The sequence below is a fragment of the Oryctolagus cuniculus genome, chromosome 21 (assembly GCF_964237555.1).
Source record: "Oryctolagus cuniculus chromosome 21, mOryCun1.1, whole genome shotgun sequence".
NCBI classification, from domain to species: domain Eukaryota; kingdom Metazoa; phylum Chordata; class Mammalia; order Lagomorpha; family Leporidae; genus Oryctolagus; species Oryctolagus cuniculus.
This window is the reverse complement of record NC_091452.1, coordinates 11,151,620-11,167,074: the sequence shown is the minus strand read 5'-3', so window position 1 is coordinate 11,167,074 and position 15,455 is coordinate 11,151,620. Positions and strand designations below refer to the sequence as shown.

Below are 15,455 nucleotides of genomic sequence, written 5' to 3'. Positions count from 1 at the left end.
AGATGATGGAGAGAAGGTGGCTGGGGGTGAGAGCATGGGGTTCCGCTCCAGGAGGCGCAGGGAGAATTCGCCCACGGATCTCCAGCTGCGTGGGGGGAATACCCCAAACAGTCACCTCCAGAAATGGGCATTTTCTGTAGCTCCCAGGCAGGAAGAAGGAAGGGGTTGGGAGGCTGAGCCGCCTGGATGGATTCGTCCAGAGAGAAACCGGGACGTGGAAGGGGGAGCACAGAGGCACAGCCCGGCTTAGGGTTGCGCAGGTCTCCGACGCGATCCTTCACCCCCACCACCACTCCCACCCTCTCTGACCTTGGAGTGGCTCCAGGGTCCCACCGACTGCCAAACTCCGAATTGTTGAATGTATGCGCTACCTTCTTTCATTGTTTATAGAAGGCAGGCGAAGCCTTTGAAACTGAACCGGGGCTCGGCCGAGCTCTATATACAGACACCGATAAACAGGGCAGCTTCGCCAAGACACTCACCCCTGGCGCTCCGCTTAGACGCTCGCGGAGCTGTGGCTACAGACGCTAGCCTCGTGGGGGAGGGGAGGCCGGCGCGTCCCCGCGTGCCCAGGCCTGGGGACACCCTCCCGCTTCCCCGGCCCGGCCGGGCGGCTTTTCCACGTGGGTCTCTGCCCGAGGCAGGCGGGCGAAGCCACGGAGGCCGCGAGGCCGAAGCCACGGAGTGTGTGAAGCGGGAGGGTGGAGCTCACTCCCCGACGCCCCCGGCCTCTCCAGCCCAAGCCTCCCGCAATAAACTGACAACGGTGACATTTATTATTATTTGAAATTAAACAAAGTCGGCTCCCCCGCTCGGCGCGAGGCCTGATTCAACGAGGGAAGCGCGTTCTGTTTATACCAACGAAATGAGGTCCTCTTCCCTTTCCCGGAGGAAGGAGAGACCTCTCCGGGACGCCTTCCCCCCCAGCCCGCGCCTGAGCCGAGAGGATTTCACTATAAAAGGCCTGCGGAGCCTCCTACGCCGCTGCCTCCGGGCGCGCTCCCGGGCGGATAAACCCGGAGAGGCTTCCGCGCCGTGGCTGCAAGGCACAGCCTGCAGTTTCCCATCTTCGCAGCAGTGCCAGGCGAGCCAGCTCCAGCAGCTTCTCCGTGCGCCCCAGGGCAGCCCTGGGGGTCGCGGAGTTCCGGGGCGCACTCCGCGGGAGGTGGATCGAGTCCTGGTGGATCGAGGGTTCAGGCCCCAGCTCTTACTGAAACCAACTCCACAGTGGCTTTGGCATTTCTTTGCTAAGGGCCAGGGAGTTTCGCCTGGGTGAAGTTTGCCGACATTTAAGAATAAACTCTTGCTAGGGCTCCCTGGTCGGGGAACCAACCGAGTTAGCCAGGGCGCCGGTGCCCTCGCCCCTGCAGAGAGTTAATGGGAAGCCAGGGCGCAGGGGCGCGCGCACCTGGGTGTCCGCGGGACGCGCGCGGTGCGAGGCTGGGCCGAAGCGCCTGGCTGCACGGGGCTAAGAAGCCTCGTTCCCCGGAATAGTAGGTGCCTGGCTCTGCAAAGGGCATTGAGCAGGCGTTGACGCGGGAGTCCCTCCCAGACCCCGGAGAACCAGTGTTCTAGAAGCGCCTGCCTCCTGGTTTCTGTTTTCCTCCTGGATACCTACAGTGGCCGCCTCCCTCCCCCTCCCTCCTCCGCACGCACGACAATGTCCAGGGAAACCCGGGCTGGATCCCGGGGAGAGCGGAGCGGGGCCCGTTTTCGCGTCCACGGTGTTTCCCCAGGAATTTCTTCTCCATCACACGGGGTGGAGGTGCTCTTTGGAATACGGATATTAATTCTCCGCTCCCCTCCCCCCTCCCCGCCCCCGGCCCCGTCCCTCTCTCCTTCTCCCTCTACCTTTCTTCCAGGCGAATGTTCCCCAGTTACAAAGTGAAGGTAACTGGCCTCAATCCCAAAACGAAATACATTCTCCTCATGGACATTGTCCCTGCCGACGACCACAGATACAAGTTCGCCGATAACAAATGGTAGGCACCAGAATGGCAGGTGGGCGAGGGCGGGGAGGAGACTGTCCGCCCCTCCCCCACTGCGCCAATGTACCTGTTGGAGAGGGTGCTGTGTCCAGCCCACTGCTCTCTGCTGGTCACAGTTCCCACTGTGCCCCATTTTATGGACTAGAAAACTGAGACTGAGAGGAAACGGGGTACCTGCATCTATGGCAGCACCCAGGGTTGTGGATTTTTCAAAAGGGTATTGTTACCAAGTGCTGGAGGTATTTCTGGGGGCATAAAACCATTTACAGTGATTTTTTATGAGTTAACCTGCTTTGAACGGGCCTTTTTAATTAAATTGCAAAATCGGCCCCTGGTATTTCAGTTAACGCGGCAAGAGAGGAGAGGCCCCGTCCCTGGACGGGTTGCTCCCACCGCTGCCAATAGTGCCGAGACTTGAAAGCGAAGCCCCTTTGAAAGCCCCTAAGGAGACTTCAAGACTTCTTGCACATCCAGACCTCCAGAGCCTGCTGCTGTCTTGCAGCGAGAAACTGCGAGGTCCCAGGCGCTCCTGGCGCAGAAGGTGCACGCAGAGAGAGCAGGCCAGGGAGCTTTGCCCGACACCGGCGCCAGGCGCTCAGGGGCACTGGGTTTGCTGGGGTGGGGGTGGGGGTGGCCATTTCCAGATCATCCCCAGCTCAGAGCACTGCCCCTGAGGCTCCCCGGCCACAACTCTCTCCGCTGTAGGTCTGTGACCGGCAAAGCGGAGCCCGCCATGCCAGGCCGCCTGTACGTGCACCCAGACTCGCCGGCCACTGGGGCACACTGGATGCGGCAGCTCGTGTCCTTCCAGAAGCTGAAGCTCACCAACAACCACCTGGACCCCTTTGGACACGTGAGTACCGAGGCCCTAGGCTGTGCCCCTGCCGCCGCCTCTTGTGCCTATGTTTTCCATCGCTCCTTCCCCCAGCCCCCTTATTCTCTTCCGCTACCTCTTGGATCTGACTTCTCTTCCTTTTTTCCCCTACTCCCCCATCTTTTCTCTGTCCTTTTATTTCTCTCTCTTTCTTTTGCTTTCTTTTTCCTCCTCCTCCTCCTTCTCCTCCTCCTCGGATGTCTGCTGGTCCCCCAGTGGTCCTCCCCTCCTGCTCTGGGTCTCTCCTCCCCAGGCAGCTGGAGATGCGGGCTGGTCCGGTCCTCCTGGCAGGGGGGCTGCATCCTTGCTGCTAGCAGCCAACTCTCTGCTTCTGTCGAGGGTGAGACTTGAGGGGTCACTACAGCTGCTCACTTCAGGCCTGTGTGCCCCCCCTGGGCCTCAGTCCCCGGTGTGGTTAGGGACAGGGCTGGCTTTCAGTCCTGCAGAAAGCGTGGAGCCTGCAGCCCAGTGGGGTCCCTAGCATGCACTGCTGAGAGGCCGGCTCCCCAGGAGCCGCCTACCTGCCCCGTGGCTTCCACACCCTGCCTGATCTGAGAGGGAGAGCCCGGGATGAGGAGCCAGCCCACGAGGGGTGAGCCGTCCCGCCAGTGATCTGGGGCAGATCTGTTTGTTCCAGTGCCCAACTTTCTCCCTGCCCCCACTATGCCCCAAGGAAGCAGACCTAGACGAGGCCCCTAAGCCTGGAATCGGGATTGGCCCCTAAAGAGGGGTCCTGTGAGTTCTCCCAAACCCAAGATCCTCAGTGTTCAGCCCCAGCCGCCCCATTGTAGCTTTTGGTAGATTCTCAGTTGGGCATCACCCACTCCTCCCAAGAAAAACACCGAATTTTGTAAAAGTGTCCCCAGATCTCCCCGTTGGAAACAATCACTAGAACAGAACGCAGGCTCTGAACTCAGCATGCAGAACCTTCCGCTTGTCCGTTGCACCTACAAGCAGGCTCATCCAGCTCAGGGCATTCGACAGGGTCAGTGGCCCACGCAGGGGCACCGCCACGCGCAGCCTCTGTCCGGGGGAGGCCGCGGGAAGGGGGTGACTTGCCCAAGGCCACACAGCCTGTATTTGGGGACAGGGGTTTGAGGCCAGGTCTCTTTGGTTCCAAAAGTGGGGAGTGTCTCTCCCGGGAGAAACCACCCAGGCACACAGGGTCCCCAGTTTGGGGAGAGGAGGGGGCTGGGCGGGTTGTGTTTGGCCAGGAGGGAGGATGGTTTGCTCCTGGGGGTCCTTGGGGATGTTGTCCTGAAGCCAGGGGTCTGGAGTGGGAAGGGGACCTCAGGACCTGCAGACAGCCCTCCGCTGAGGCCGAGAGGCGCTTGCACGGCTGGCCAGGGGGCAGAGCGGCAGTTCCCTGTCCGTGTTACTGGGAGGGCAGAGGTACAGGGGGCTTCCTAGCGGGAACTGGAGCCTCTTTTCCATCTAGATGAGGGCGTGTGGCCCACCGCAGGTGTTGCTGGTGTTTCCCAGTGCGGGAGTGCCCCGGGGCTGGGTGGTGTTGGGTGCGGACCTGTCCCTCCAGAACGCAACCATTTTGTAAGGGCCCTGTGTGCTGGGAAGTGGAACCCTCCGCCTCCGCCCTCAGCGACCCCTTAGCTTCTCTGGTCGATGGCCGGGGAAGGCGCCCAGCCCGGCCGCCGAGGCCACGGTGTCTGGGGCACCCTGGCGAGTCCGCAGGTCCTTCCGAACCCGGGGATGGGGCACTCGGCGCCGCCGCGCGTCCCCGCCCCCTCCCCGCTCCGGACAGTCTGATCCAGAGTCGCTCTGATGAAATTAGGAGCCATTAGATCGCCCTCGCGCTGATGTCTCCACACTGTCCCCAGCCGTCAAAGCAATTTGGCTAAGCCGGGCCGATGGCCGCGCCGGCCAGGGGGCTGCGGCGGCCGGCGGGGCCCCGCTGCGTCTCTCTGTCGCCACCGCCGCCCCGGTCGGCGTCGCTATCGGCCGGGGAGGCGGCCGGGCTGGACAGCCCGAGATTAGAGCCGCGCGGCCGGAGAGCCGCTGCCCCCTCCCCCCGGCCCGGGGCGGGCTCCGGGGTTGGTCCGAGGGGCCTGCCCCGGGGTCATCATTGCAAATAATCAAAGACACTGAGACAGCCCCCGCCGCTGCTTGGGAAAGGGCCCGCAGGCTGGGCAGGCGCGGCGCGCGCTCGGTGGGCGCGGATCAGCGGCCGGGGGTCTCCCGGGAGCGTCCGAAGTCGGGCGGCGGCCGCCCAGGAAACCCCGTTTCTTGGCATCGCGGCGCATCTCCCGCGAATGCTCCTGGCTGGAGCGAGAACGTGCAGCCGAGGTCTCCTTCCTCTCCTCCTCCTCCTCCAATAATAATAATAAATAATAACAATAATAATAGGAATAGGAATAATCGTAGTCACAGCAGTCAGACCCCGTGCATCCCTGGAAATAGGGCCGCCAGGGAGGGAGACCCTAGGCCCCCAGAAGCCTAGCTCTGGCTGTGGACCCCGTGACGTTGCCCGAGCTGAGGGGCGAGGCCTGCTTCGCCCCGGAGCCCCTCCCAGCCCCTCTTTTCATGCCCCAGACAAAGGGCCAGGACTGCTGCTCTGTTCCGGGAACACGTGCAGCCGCTGCTGCCCGTCCTCCGGTTTGCACACACTTCCTCCGCGACCCGGAGCGTTCCGGGCGCGCCCTGTATTTGTGGGTTTGTTTATTTGTGTCTTCCCCATTCTTCTACAGTTGTCGCCCAGAATTTACCCCTCAGACCCCAGATTGCTCACTGCACACTTGCAGGGATCCTGCTGGGGGCGGGAAGTGCAGGGAGTTAATTTATTAAGCAAACTTTATTAAGAATTCTGATTTACTGCTCTGTGTGCCTTGGGTAGATTCCTGGAATATTACCCTGGCTTTTTCGGTTGGAAATTGTCATTTTTGAAATGTTTCTTTTTAATGAAATCATTGGCCCCTTTTCAAAAGAGGAGGGAAAAAAATCTATTTTTCTAGAGCCCTTATAACGAGGGTGATTGGGCAGGGTGTGTGTGGGGGGAAGCAAGGGGCAGTTTTATCTGGAAACAAAGGGAGGTTTGATTTTCTTACAATCTCATTTTCTGTATTTTGTTTAGATTATTCTAAACTCCATGCACAAATACCAGCCCAGATTACACATCGTGAAGGCGGACGAAAATAATGGATTTGGCTCGAAAAACACGGCGTTCTGCACCCATGTCTTTCCAGAGACAGCCTTTATCGCCGTGACTTCCTATCAGAACCACAAGGTAAAGCCCCAGCCCGGGACCCAGCGCCGGGGGCGTCTGCTCCTTGGCGGGAGTTCGCAGGGGTCTCTAGGCCGGAACTCCAGGCTCCAAGGGCAAGTTCATTCCTCCGCCACGCCACGCGGCAGGACCCGCTTCTCCCCCTGGGGGGCTACTGGAGCAGGGACACAGATGCAGCCTTCGTTAAGGGTTGTGACTGTTTGTTTCGGATTCCCCAAGCTTGCTATGGGCATCACGCGCACGTCTAGGGGCGTGCAAGGATTTCGGTGTTGTATGCCTCCGAATAGGTGTCTCTTTGAATCACATTTTCTGCAGGCTTTTTGAAGTACCCTCGTAGGCACGCACACCAGTTAGAAACAGGCATACGCAAATGCCGGGAGAAGGCGACCTGCTGATCTCCTGAAAGTCTCAGAGGGAGGAGAGCTCGCTCTGAGCTGTTGTATGGTCCTGAGCTCTCTCATGTTGGGGCCTGGGACCGCCCCTCATGGGGGCCACCTTTGCTGTTGGGGTCAGCGTCTTCCTGTCCTCTACTTTGTGTTTTAGGGGCATCTCAATGGGCAGTGGGGCAGGTGGCAAAGTCTGTGTGTGTGTGTGTGTGTGGTGGGGTGGTGAGTGCAGGCCTTGTGGGGACGGTGTGGCCCCTCCTCTCAAAACTCCCGTCCCAGCCAGGCCAGCGGAGTCAGGGTGGGGGAAGCTGATCAGAGGCAGGCGTAGTGGCCCAGAGCCTCGGGTCCCCACAGGACGGTCATCTCAGTGCAGGCTGCGAGGCACAGAAGGTCTCCATGGAGGCGGGGGCTGTTACGTAACAAGTGGTGATCTCCAAACCCAGCTTGTCACTGACCAGGCCACGCGGTGATGGATGGTCCCTTCCAGGCCACACGGCCTGGCCTTGTCTGGGAACCCGGATCTGGAGGGAGCTGCCTTCCGTCCGTCCGGAAGAGAACTGGCTCCCCTGGAAGCAGAGATTTGGAAGCAGGGAGGAGGAGTGTTGGGAGTCGCCCCAGGCAGAGCACGGTGGTGCCGTGGAAGTCCTACAAACTCTTTCAGGTCAATGTGAGGCTGGTGTCCAGAGAGCTGCTCCCTCTGCGGCTGCTATGGGCCTATGTTTAACTTTGTGGTCACGATCACAGGAAAAATAAAGGGGAAAACCAGCAGTGAGAGAGCTCAGTTCCCCACGTATATACGCTGAGAGCCTCCGGACCTGACAGAGGGCCCCAAAATACATCAGGGCTTTTTTTCCCCCTCTTGAGAAAACCCAGGTTCATCCAGGAAGGACAGGAAGTGGGGACAAATGAAGGTGACCTCCCGAGAAAGCATCCTGGGGATGCACTGGGATCTTAGGGGTGGGCGGGTCTGGGGGAGGGAGCCCCGTGCTCCTTAACCCTTTGTTTGTTGTATCGTTTTTTGAGGCATCGCTGTCACACAGTCAGGTGTAGTATTTGGAAGACACCCAACGGTCACCACAGCCCTTCCTGAACAGATCCGAACCCCCTCAAATGTCTGTCTTGAAAAATTTTCTCCCCCCCGTGCATATGTGCACCTATGGGTGCCTGCCCAACGAGGCACATGTGTGTGAGTTCTGACCAAAATCCGGGGGGCTGTGTGTCCAAATGGTCATGGGTGTAGAAGCGTGTATCCCCCCCACACGCATGCATGTCCTGGCCACACACGTCGGGATTGCTTTCTCTTTCTGTGTTGGCTGGGTCAACACAGGGAGCCCAGTGGAGCTGCACATAAAAGCACCTTTGGCCAGGCTGTCAGGGTCCCTGGCATCCCGGAGAGGGGTTTCATGGGAAGCCACCTTCCATGGCTGTCCCCTGTGCCGGCTGTCCTGCTGCCGCCTGGCACTTGTTTTCTTTGTCAGGAGCAAGTCCAAGCAGTGCACTTTTCCAGTCAAAGCTAAAGCCAAAGCCCCTGCAAGCATTCGCCGCGTGGATATATGATGTGTGATTTAAATAAGCGTGCCAGGATCGCATGTGATTTGTGGACTCAGTCTGCTTCCTTTATTGTCCCACCTGGGCCGGCTGTTGAGACTTCTGACTTCATGGGGAGAAGCCAGCTGAGTTCTTACTCACCACTGGGTAGGGTTTAGCGGTGGACTGCTTGGGTTCGGATCTATTTGACTTTGGGCAAACGATTTAACTGTTTCCGCATCTGTAAAATGGGACTACTAGAACATCCGCCTCCCAGGGTCGTCACGAGGACTCGGTGAGATAATCGGTGGAAAGTGGAACACGCAGGGCCTGGCGTAGAGCTGGTGCCGAGTGCTACCAATGATTGATCAGACTATTGATTGGCCACTTAACTGATCGGCTTTTTTAACAAGGCGACTTAATCCAAAACGTAGACTCTGCCTGGTCAGTGTAATTCCTTGGCTGTTTAGCATGGGAAAGACTGCGATGTTAAATAAGTTCTTATTACTGTGGTTGAGAAATAACTACAAATGTTAGTCTTTGTGGTTGGCTTGGCTCGTTCTCTGATCATGTCGTCAATTCAAGGACTATTTGTCTAGCGTTTTGTGAGCAGGGGAAGGAGAGCAGTGTGTGGGGTTCCATTGCCAGGACAATTTGGGGGGGGAATGAGCCACTGATGTTCTGGTCAAAGTGCTCCTGCCTCCGGAGTGAGCTTTCTGTACTTGGGTGCAGGTACCAGGTGCAGGTAGGCATTGGAGCGGTCAGTTTTAGTGGGGGGGGGGGGGGCGGGGGAAGGGAGGGTTTGTTCCCCTTTCTGGAGACCAGAGGACTCTTAACGACCAGCCGCCTTTCCCCAGCCCAGCTGTGATCCGAGCTGGATTTGGGAGTTATTTCCCCAGATGGTTGACAGCTTGAAAAAGATATTTAAAAAACTCGAATCTTCCCCAGCGACGGCCGCTCTGTGAAACAGGTTCCTGTAAGGTTTTCACTGCGGTTGTCAGCAGCTCCCAGGGCAAGCCCTAGAAATATTTAGGTGTTAAAAAACAGGTCACGTGGCCATTTCATTTCCCCGCTCCTGCAACAATGGCTGTGTATGCAAGCATGCCTATCCCCCAATATTAACCCACTCTGCCATTAAACGCCATTTTCCTCCTGCTTAAATCATTGTGTATGCAGCCTGTATTTATGAGGTACAAGCTTGCTGGTGGGGACCAGGAAATGAACCCTTAATAGAGAGACATAATTAAGATTTTTGGCCCTCGTGAGGTTTTTTTTTTTTTTAATTTTTTGTTTCAAAAGCAAGAATTCACAACAATTATTCTCATTAATTTTTACAACCCCTGTCTCACCGGTTGAAGCTGGTATTTATATTTGCTCCCCCCCAGCCCCTCCCCTCCCCCTGCCGGATATCCGGTTTTATGCTGATTTTGGAGAGAGTGCGTTTGTGTGGGAATAGAGGTCAGATTCAGTGGAGGCTTCTGGCAGAGCGGGGAAGCCCAGGTGTGTCAGCTTGGGTACTCCAGAGGGAAGGGGATTTTATAAGTAGGGGTTAGAGAGCAAGGAGCCATGTTCAAAATAAGACAGATATTTCTACCTGCAGGTAAGCTTGTATGTTAACATTTCCCAAGGGTCAGTACTTTGAAAAAAGATTTATTTATTTTGGGGCTGTTGCTGTAGCACAGTAGGTTAATGCCCTGGCCTGAAGCGCCAGCATCCCATATGGGTGCCAGTTCGAGTCCCAGCTGCTCCACTTCCAATCCAGCTCTCTGCTATGACCTGGGAAAGCAGTAGAAGATGACCCAAGTCCTTGGGCCCCTGCACCCATGTGGGAGACCCGGAGGAAGCTCCAGGCTCCTGGCTTCAGATCCGGCCATTGCAGCCAACTGGGGAGTGAACCAGCAGATGGAAGACCTCTCTCTCTCTGCCTCTCCTCTCTCTGTGTAACTCTGCCCTTCAAATAAATGAATAAATATTTTTTGAAAGACACACACACACATAGAATGCATTAGAGAGAGAGAGAGAGAGAGAGAGATTGTCTCTTCACTAGTTCACTCCCCAAATGTCGGCAACAGCTGGGACCGGGCCAGGCTGAAGCCCGGAGCCAGGAACCCCATCCAGGTCTCCCACAGGGGTGGCAGGGACCCAGCGACTTGAGCCATCAGCTGCTGCCTCCCAGGATGTGCGTTAGCAGGAAGCTGGGTGGGAAGCAGAGGCGGGACTCAGTCCCAGTCACTCCAGTGTGGGACACAGACATCTGCAGCAGAGGCTGAACCCACTGCATCACAACAGCCACCCATAAAAATCTCTTTAGACTTTTTTTACTTATTTGACAGGTAGAATTAGACAGTGAGAGAGAGAGAGAGAGAGAAAGGTCTTCCTTCTGTTGGTTCACCCCCCAAATGGCCGCTACGGCCGGCGCTGCGCTGATCTGAAGCCAGGAGCCAGGTGCTTCCTCCTGGTCTCCCACGTGGGTGCAGGCACCCAATCACCTGGGCCATCCTCCACTGCCCTCCCAGGCCACAGCAGAGAGCTGGACTGGAAGAAGAGCAGCCAGGACTAGAACCCGGTGCCCATTTAGGGTGCTGGCGCCGCAGGCGGAGGATTAGCCAAGTGAGCCACGGTGGCGGCCCCCAGTAGACTTTTAAAAAGAGTCCTCTTGCAGCCACAGTAAAGCTGGGTGGGAAGCAGAGAGATTTCTCATTCTCCCTCTACTGGCAGCTGCAAAGCGGCCCCTGTTATCAACATCCCACACCAGACAGAACATTGTCACGGTCCATGAGCCGACACTGACACATCACTGTCACTTGGAGCCCAGCGTCTGCAGGGGGCTCCTTCCTGGTGTGGTGTGGACAGAGGGCCGTGACGTGGGGCGCTGTCCCGTGGGTGTGGACAGAGGGCCGTGACGTGGGGCTCTGTCCCGTGGGTGTGGACAGAGGGCCATGACGTGCAGCGCTGTCCCGTGGGTGTGCTGTCCTGTGCAGGGAATTTCACGGCCCTGAGTCCTCTGTGCGTGCCCCTGCCCACCCCTCCTCCCCCCACTACCTGGCAGCCATGGCTCTGTTCATTGTCTCCGTAGCTTTGCCCCTCCCAGAATGTTACTTAGTTGAAATCCTGTATTTCCTCCTTTTTTAAGATCTACTTTTTAAAAAATGTATTTGCGAGGTAGAGCTAGAGAGAGAGGGAAGAGACAGAGATATGTTCCATTTGCTGATTCAGCCCTTCATGTCTGCAGCAGCCAGGGCTGCACCAGGCTGAAGCCAGGAGCCTGGAGCTCCATCCGGGTCTCCCACGTGGATGCAGGGGCTCAAGCTCTTGGGCCATCTTCTACTGCTGTCCCAGGCCATAGCAGAGAGATGGATCGGAAGCATAGCAGCCGGCACTAGAACTGGCACCCATATGGGATGCTGGCACTTCAGGCCAGGGCGTTAACCCGTTGTACCACAGCCCGGTCCCCCAAAGTGCCTCTCTAATATGGGATGCTGGCATCGCAGGCAGTGCCTTAACCCACTGAGCCACAGCGCCAACTCCTGGGATCATATTGAAACACATTAATTATGAATACATTGTGTTGTGATTGCACACATATAATGTGTTCATTCTACAAGGGTCTTAGAAGGAAACCTTACAGGCATCTCTTCAGGAAAACGGAACGTACAAGAATGCCTCAAATGAACAAATGGGAGAGAGCATTCATTATTGATCCCTGAACAGGGACTCTCAAAGTATGTTTGCACTACTGGAATAGATGCGGCGATTTTTTAGGGGAGCTTGAATATGATGGAATCGCAGAGGGAAAATCTTTCTCGTCGCTCCTCTTAGCTGAGGACTAGACTGTGTTACATTCGCCTCTGAAGGCATTAGCACCTCCCCTTGCAGCAAAGAGAAGGCTCGTTCTGGACTGGGGCTTTCTGTGGGTACCAGCAGAAGGAGTTCGATATAATTGGCCCCTTTTTTGCTGAGCGGCAGGGGAGGGATAGGATATGGGTGAAATGAATTTACGTGGAAGTGGCTTGATTTAAATAAAGAAGTCAGGCTCACCTGGGGACAGGTGCTGGACAGACAGACAGCGAATTGGGGCCATGCTGCTGCCGTGTCTAGGGTGGGAATTCTTTGTGAGAGAAGGCAACTGCCAGGCAACACGGTGCAAACGCTTCTAGACAACTCTGCATGCACGCGCTCTGTCACCTGGGCCTGCTACTGTGTGTTCACACTCATCTAATACGCGTCGATGGTTCAAATTAAAGGTCTGGGCCTGGAACCAAAATCCTCAGAAAGACCCTGTTCTATTTCTCAGCTGTGCTGTGTCACCGTACAGACTTCCAAGGTCGCTCTCTCTCCTCCTCGCCTGGGAGCTTGAAGGGGCGTGGACTCACAGCTACAAGGGGTCTTCCAAAAGCTCAGAGAAAGCTACGCAAGGCTTTCAAAACGCTTTCACCCCAATGAACTCGTAATTCCATTTTTCATGAATTTTTGAAGTGCTTGTGATTGTTCTGATTCTTGTCTGTTGCTGCTTATTTATTTATAATGAAGTTGAACATACTTGCTTTAAAGATAATTTCATTTTATTTTAAAAAGAGAGAGAAGAAGAGGGAGAGATCTTCCATCTACCGGTTCACTCCGCAAATGCCCAAAACAATCAGGCCTGGGCCAGGCCAAAGCCAAGAGCCCAGAACTCCATCCGGGTCTCTTACGTCAGTGGCAGGGAGCCAAGTCCTCGGGGCCATCACCTGGCGCCTGCGAGGTGCCGGTTGGCGGGCAGCTGGGTGGGAAGTGGAGTAGTTGGGACCCTGTACAGGAGGCCCTGGTGTTTGTTTTAAGCAGCACCATTTCCCACCTGAGCTCGCCAGCTCTGTCTGTGAAACCATGAAATGCGCATGCAGTGAGGCCTGGCACAATGTTTAGAAGCAATCCTCACATGCTGGAGCCAGCCCTTCCGCGTGGAGACCGCCACGGTGCCGCCGGGTGCTCAGCAGCCGTGTGCACGGGGCTCCGGAGACAGGGGACCAAATGTGGAGGCCGGGATTGTGCTTGAAACACAAAATGCCAAAGATTAAAAAAAAAAAAAGAAAAAAAAAAACCCTGGCTGGAATGATGCAGAGTATGACTCTAATTAATGGGCAAACCGAATCCAGGTTTTTTCCCCCCTTTTAAAAGCAGCCTGATGTCGGACGTTTTTCAAAGCCTCGGCGAGAATGAAGTGCTGGCTCTGTTGACGTGCCTGCCTTAATTTGCTTCTCTGGGTTGCTGGAGGCTGCGTTTCCACGACACTTCTCATTAGCGCGTGGCAATCGAGTGGAAACCAACTCGCTCTCTCTCCTTCCCTCAGATCACGCAATTAAAGATCGAGAATAATCCCTTCGCCAAAGGCTTCCGGGGCAGTGACGACATGGAGCTGCACAGGATGTCCAGGATGCAAAGGTAGGGGCGGGGCTCCCACCCCCTCCCCCGCACACAGCCCTCCCCCCCCCCCCCCCCCGTGGAGTGCAGGTGAGCCTGCAGCACCCCGCCCCCCGCCCCCCAGCTTCCTGCCCACACAGTGCCAGGAACTCAGACGGGGGGGGGGCGGGGGGATGAGCCTCCTGCACCCCTCTTTCTGATGACCCTCGAGAGGGGGTGACATCACCAGGCCACCTGGAAGGTGGACCTTCCCATGGAGACGGGGAGGGGGCCACAAGGAGGTTCACCGCTCCCCATCGGCCTCGGGAACAGAACCTACCGCGCTCTCCTTTTCCTCGGCTGTCTCTCTCCTTCGACTGAAGCCTTTCTTTTTTTTTTTTTTCCCATAAGTCACAGCCGATGAATGCTATTCTTTTTGGCAACAGCTCTTGGTAAATGAAAGAGAAGTTAATGACTTGATTTCCTGGGGGTGAAATACAGACAAACTTGACACCATGTGGTGTCCAGGGCACTGGGGGATTTGAAGCTGGTGCTAAAAATTGCTCGGTATTTTTACATATCCTGTGGTCACAGTTGCTGATATGACGGATAGAAGGGGTTGTAGCAAATGTCCACAGTGGGAATTCCGTCTGATTGGGAAGGCTTGCACAAGCATTGCCAGTGTTGTCAGGCATCCTCTCTACCTCTTGATATGCTTCCTAAATAACTAACCATATGGCGAGAGAATTCAAATACATCTTGATCTCTTTCAACCAAGACGCATTCCCCGCCTCCTGCCCCCTCCCGCTTTTGATGGGTTGGCGTTTCAAAATAAAATGAGATCATTTAGGATGTTTTTCCTTATCCCTCATGGAAGTTGTGAAAATAAAGTCAGGCGCATAGATGGACGTCTTCATTCCAAGAAAGCCAAGAGACCCAGGAAGGAGGAAGCCTACAGCCTTGTGGTTTCCACATTGGGGTCAGAAACACATGCCATGTACATTATTCTCAGATAGCCGGTTTGCCAGATCTAATTTTGCATGCTTTTAAAAAATGACTTTTTTTTTTTTTTTTTTTTGGAAGGCAGAGACAGAGAATGATTTGTTGGTTCACTCTGCAAATGCCCAAAACAACCAAAGCTAGGCCAGCCCAAAGCCAGGAGCTCCGAACTTAATCTGGGTCTCCCACATGGGTGGCAGGGACCCAAGGTCTCGGGCCATCACCAGCTGCCTCCCAGGGAAGCTGGACTGGAGAGCAGAGGCGGGACTCAACCCTGAGCATTCCAACGTGGAATCGCAGGTGTCCCCAGCAGTGTCCCAACCACGGCACCAATGGCCCAACCCTGTTTTTGCACGCTTTTAATAACCCCACAGGACATTGCCTTCAGGAGTGTGCACCCCACTCCCCTGTGCACTCCTGTGTTCGTAACTACGTTCCTTCGTACTCGCAGGTGCGTAAGGTACTTTTTGTGGCTGAAACCACCGGGTTCTCACCTTGTTATTTCTGCTGCTTTCTGGCTCTGAGTGCCTCCATTTAGGACTTGGAGGTGAGTCCTGTGGGCAATCCCATCTCAGCCGAGAGGGACCAGTGTGCCCAGACCTTGTGCCCGCAGCCTTCTGACTCCCGCCCTGTCCTCACTGCTCCTGGTCGCAGAGGTGGGGTGGCCATTGCCCAGCCAGGTGCCGGCCCTACGCTGGCAGTCTGCACTGTGCAAGAGGGGGCTGAGTGGACACCGCTGTGGCCAAGGCCACTGGGGAAGGACTCAGCTAGCCGTGCCACCTTCCTAACATATCCCAGATTTCACGCCGCATCTCCGGCCAGCCTGCTGGGAGCCACCAGTGTCCTCACTAGCTGCAGCTTTCTGACTTCCTGAGGCCTGACCCGGTCCTCTTCTCTTCTGGAATATTCTCCAGCAGCTGCCCAGCAGATCCTTGTAAAATACAAATCAGATGGGGCCGGCGCCGTGGCTCACTTGGTTAATCCTCCACCTGCAGCGCCGACATCCAGTCCTCCATTTGGGCACTGGGTTCTAGTCCTGGTTGCTCCTCTTCTGGTCCAGCTCTCTGCTG

General features: G+C 56.2%; 1 protein-coding gene across 3 annotated transcripts in view; it reads left to right on the top strand.

The window, feature by feature from the left end:
• Positions 1-15,455, top strand: part of TBX5 (T-box transcription factor 5) — an 87,025-nt gene that overhangs the window by 42,097 nt on the left and 29,473 nt on the right. For all 3 annotated transcript variants that reach the window (XM_051826595.2, XM_051826594.2, XM_008272284.4), the window contains exons 4-7: positions 1,863-1,982; positions 2,694-2,841; positions 5,948-6,100; positions 13,337-13,428. In XM_051826595.2, coding sequence (XP_051682555.1) covers positions 1,863-1,982; positions 2,694-2,841; positions 5,948-6,100; positions 13,337-13,428 — 513 coding nt within the window. The remainder of the gene's footprint in view (positions 1-1,862; positions 1,983-2,693; positions 2,842-5,947; positions 6,101-13,336; positions 13,429-15,455) is intronic.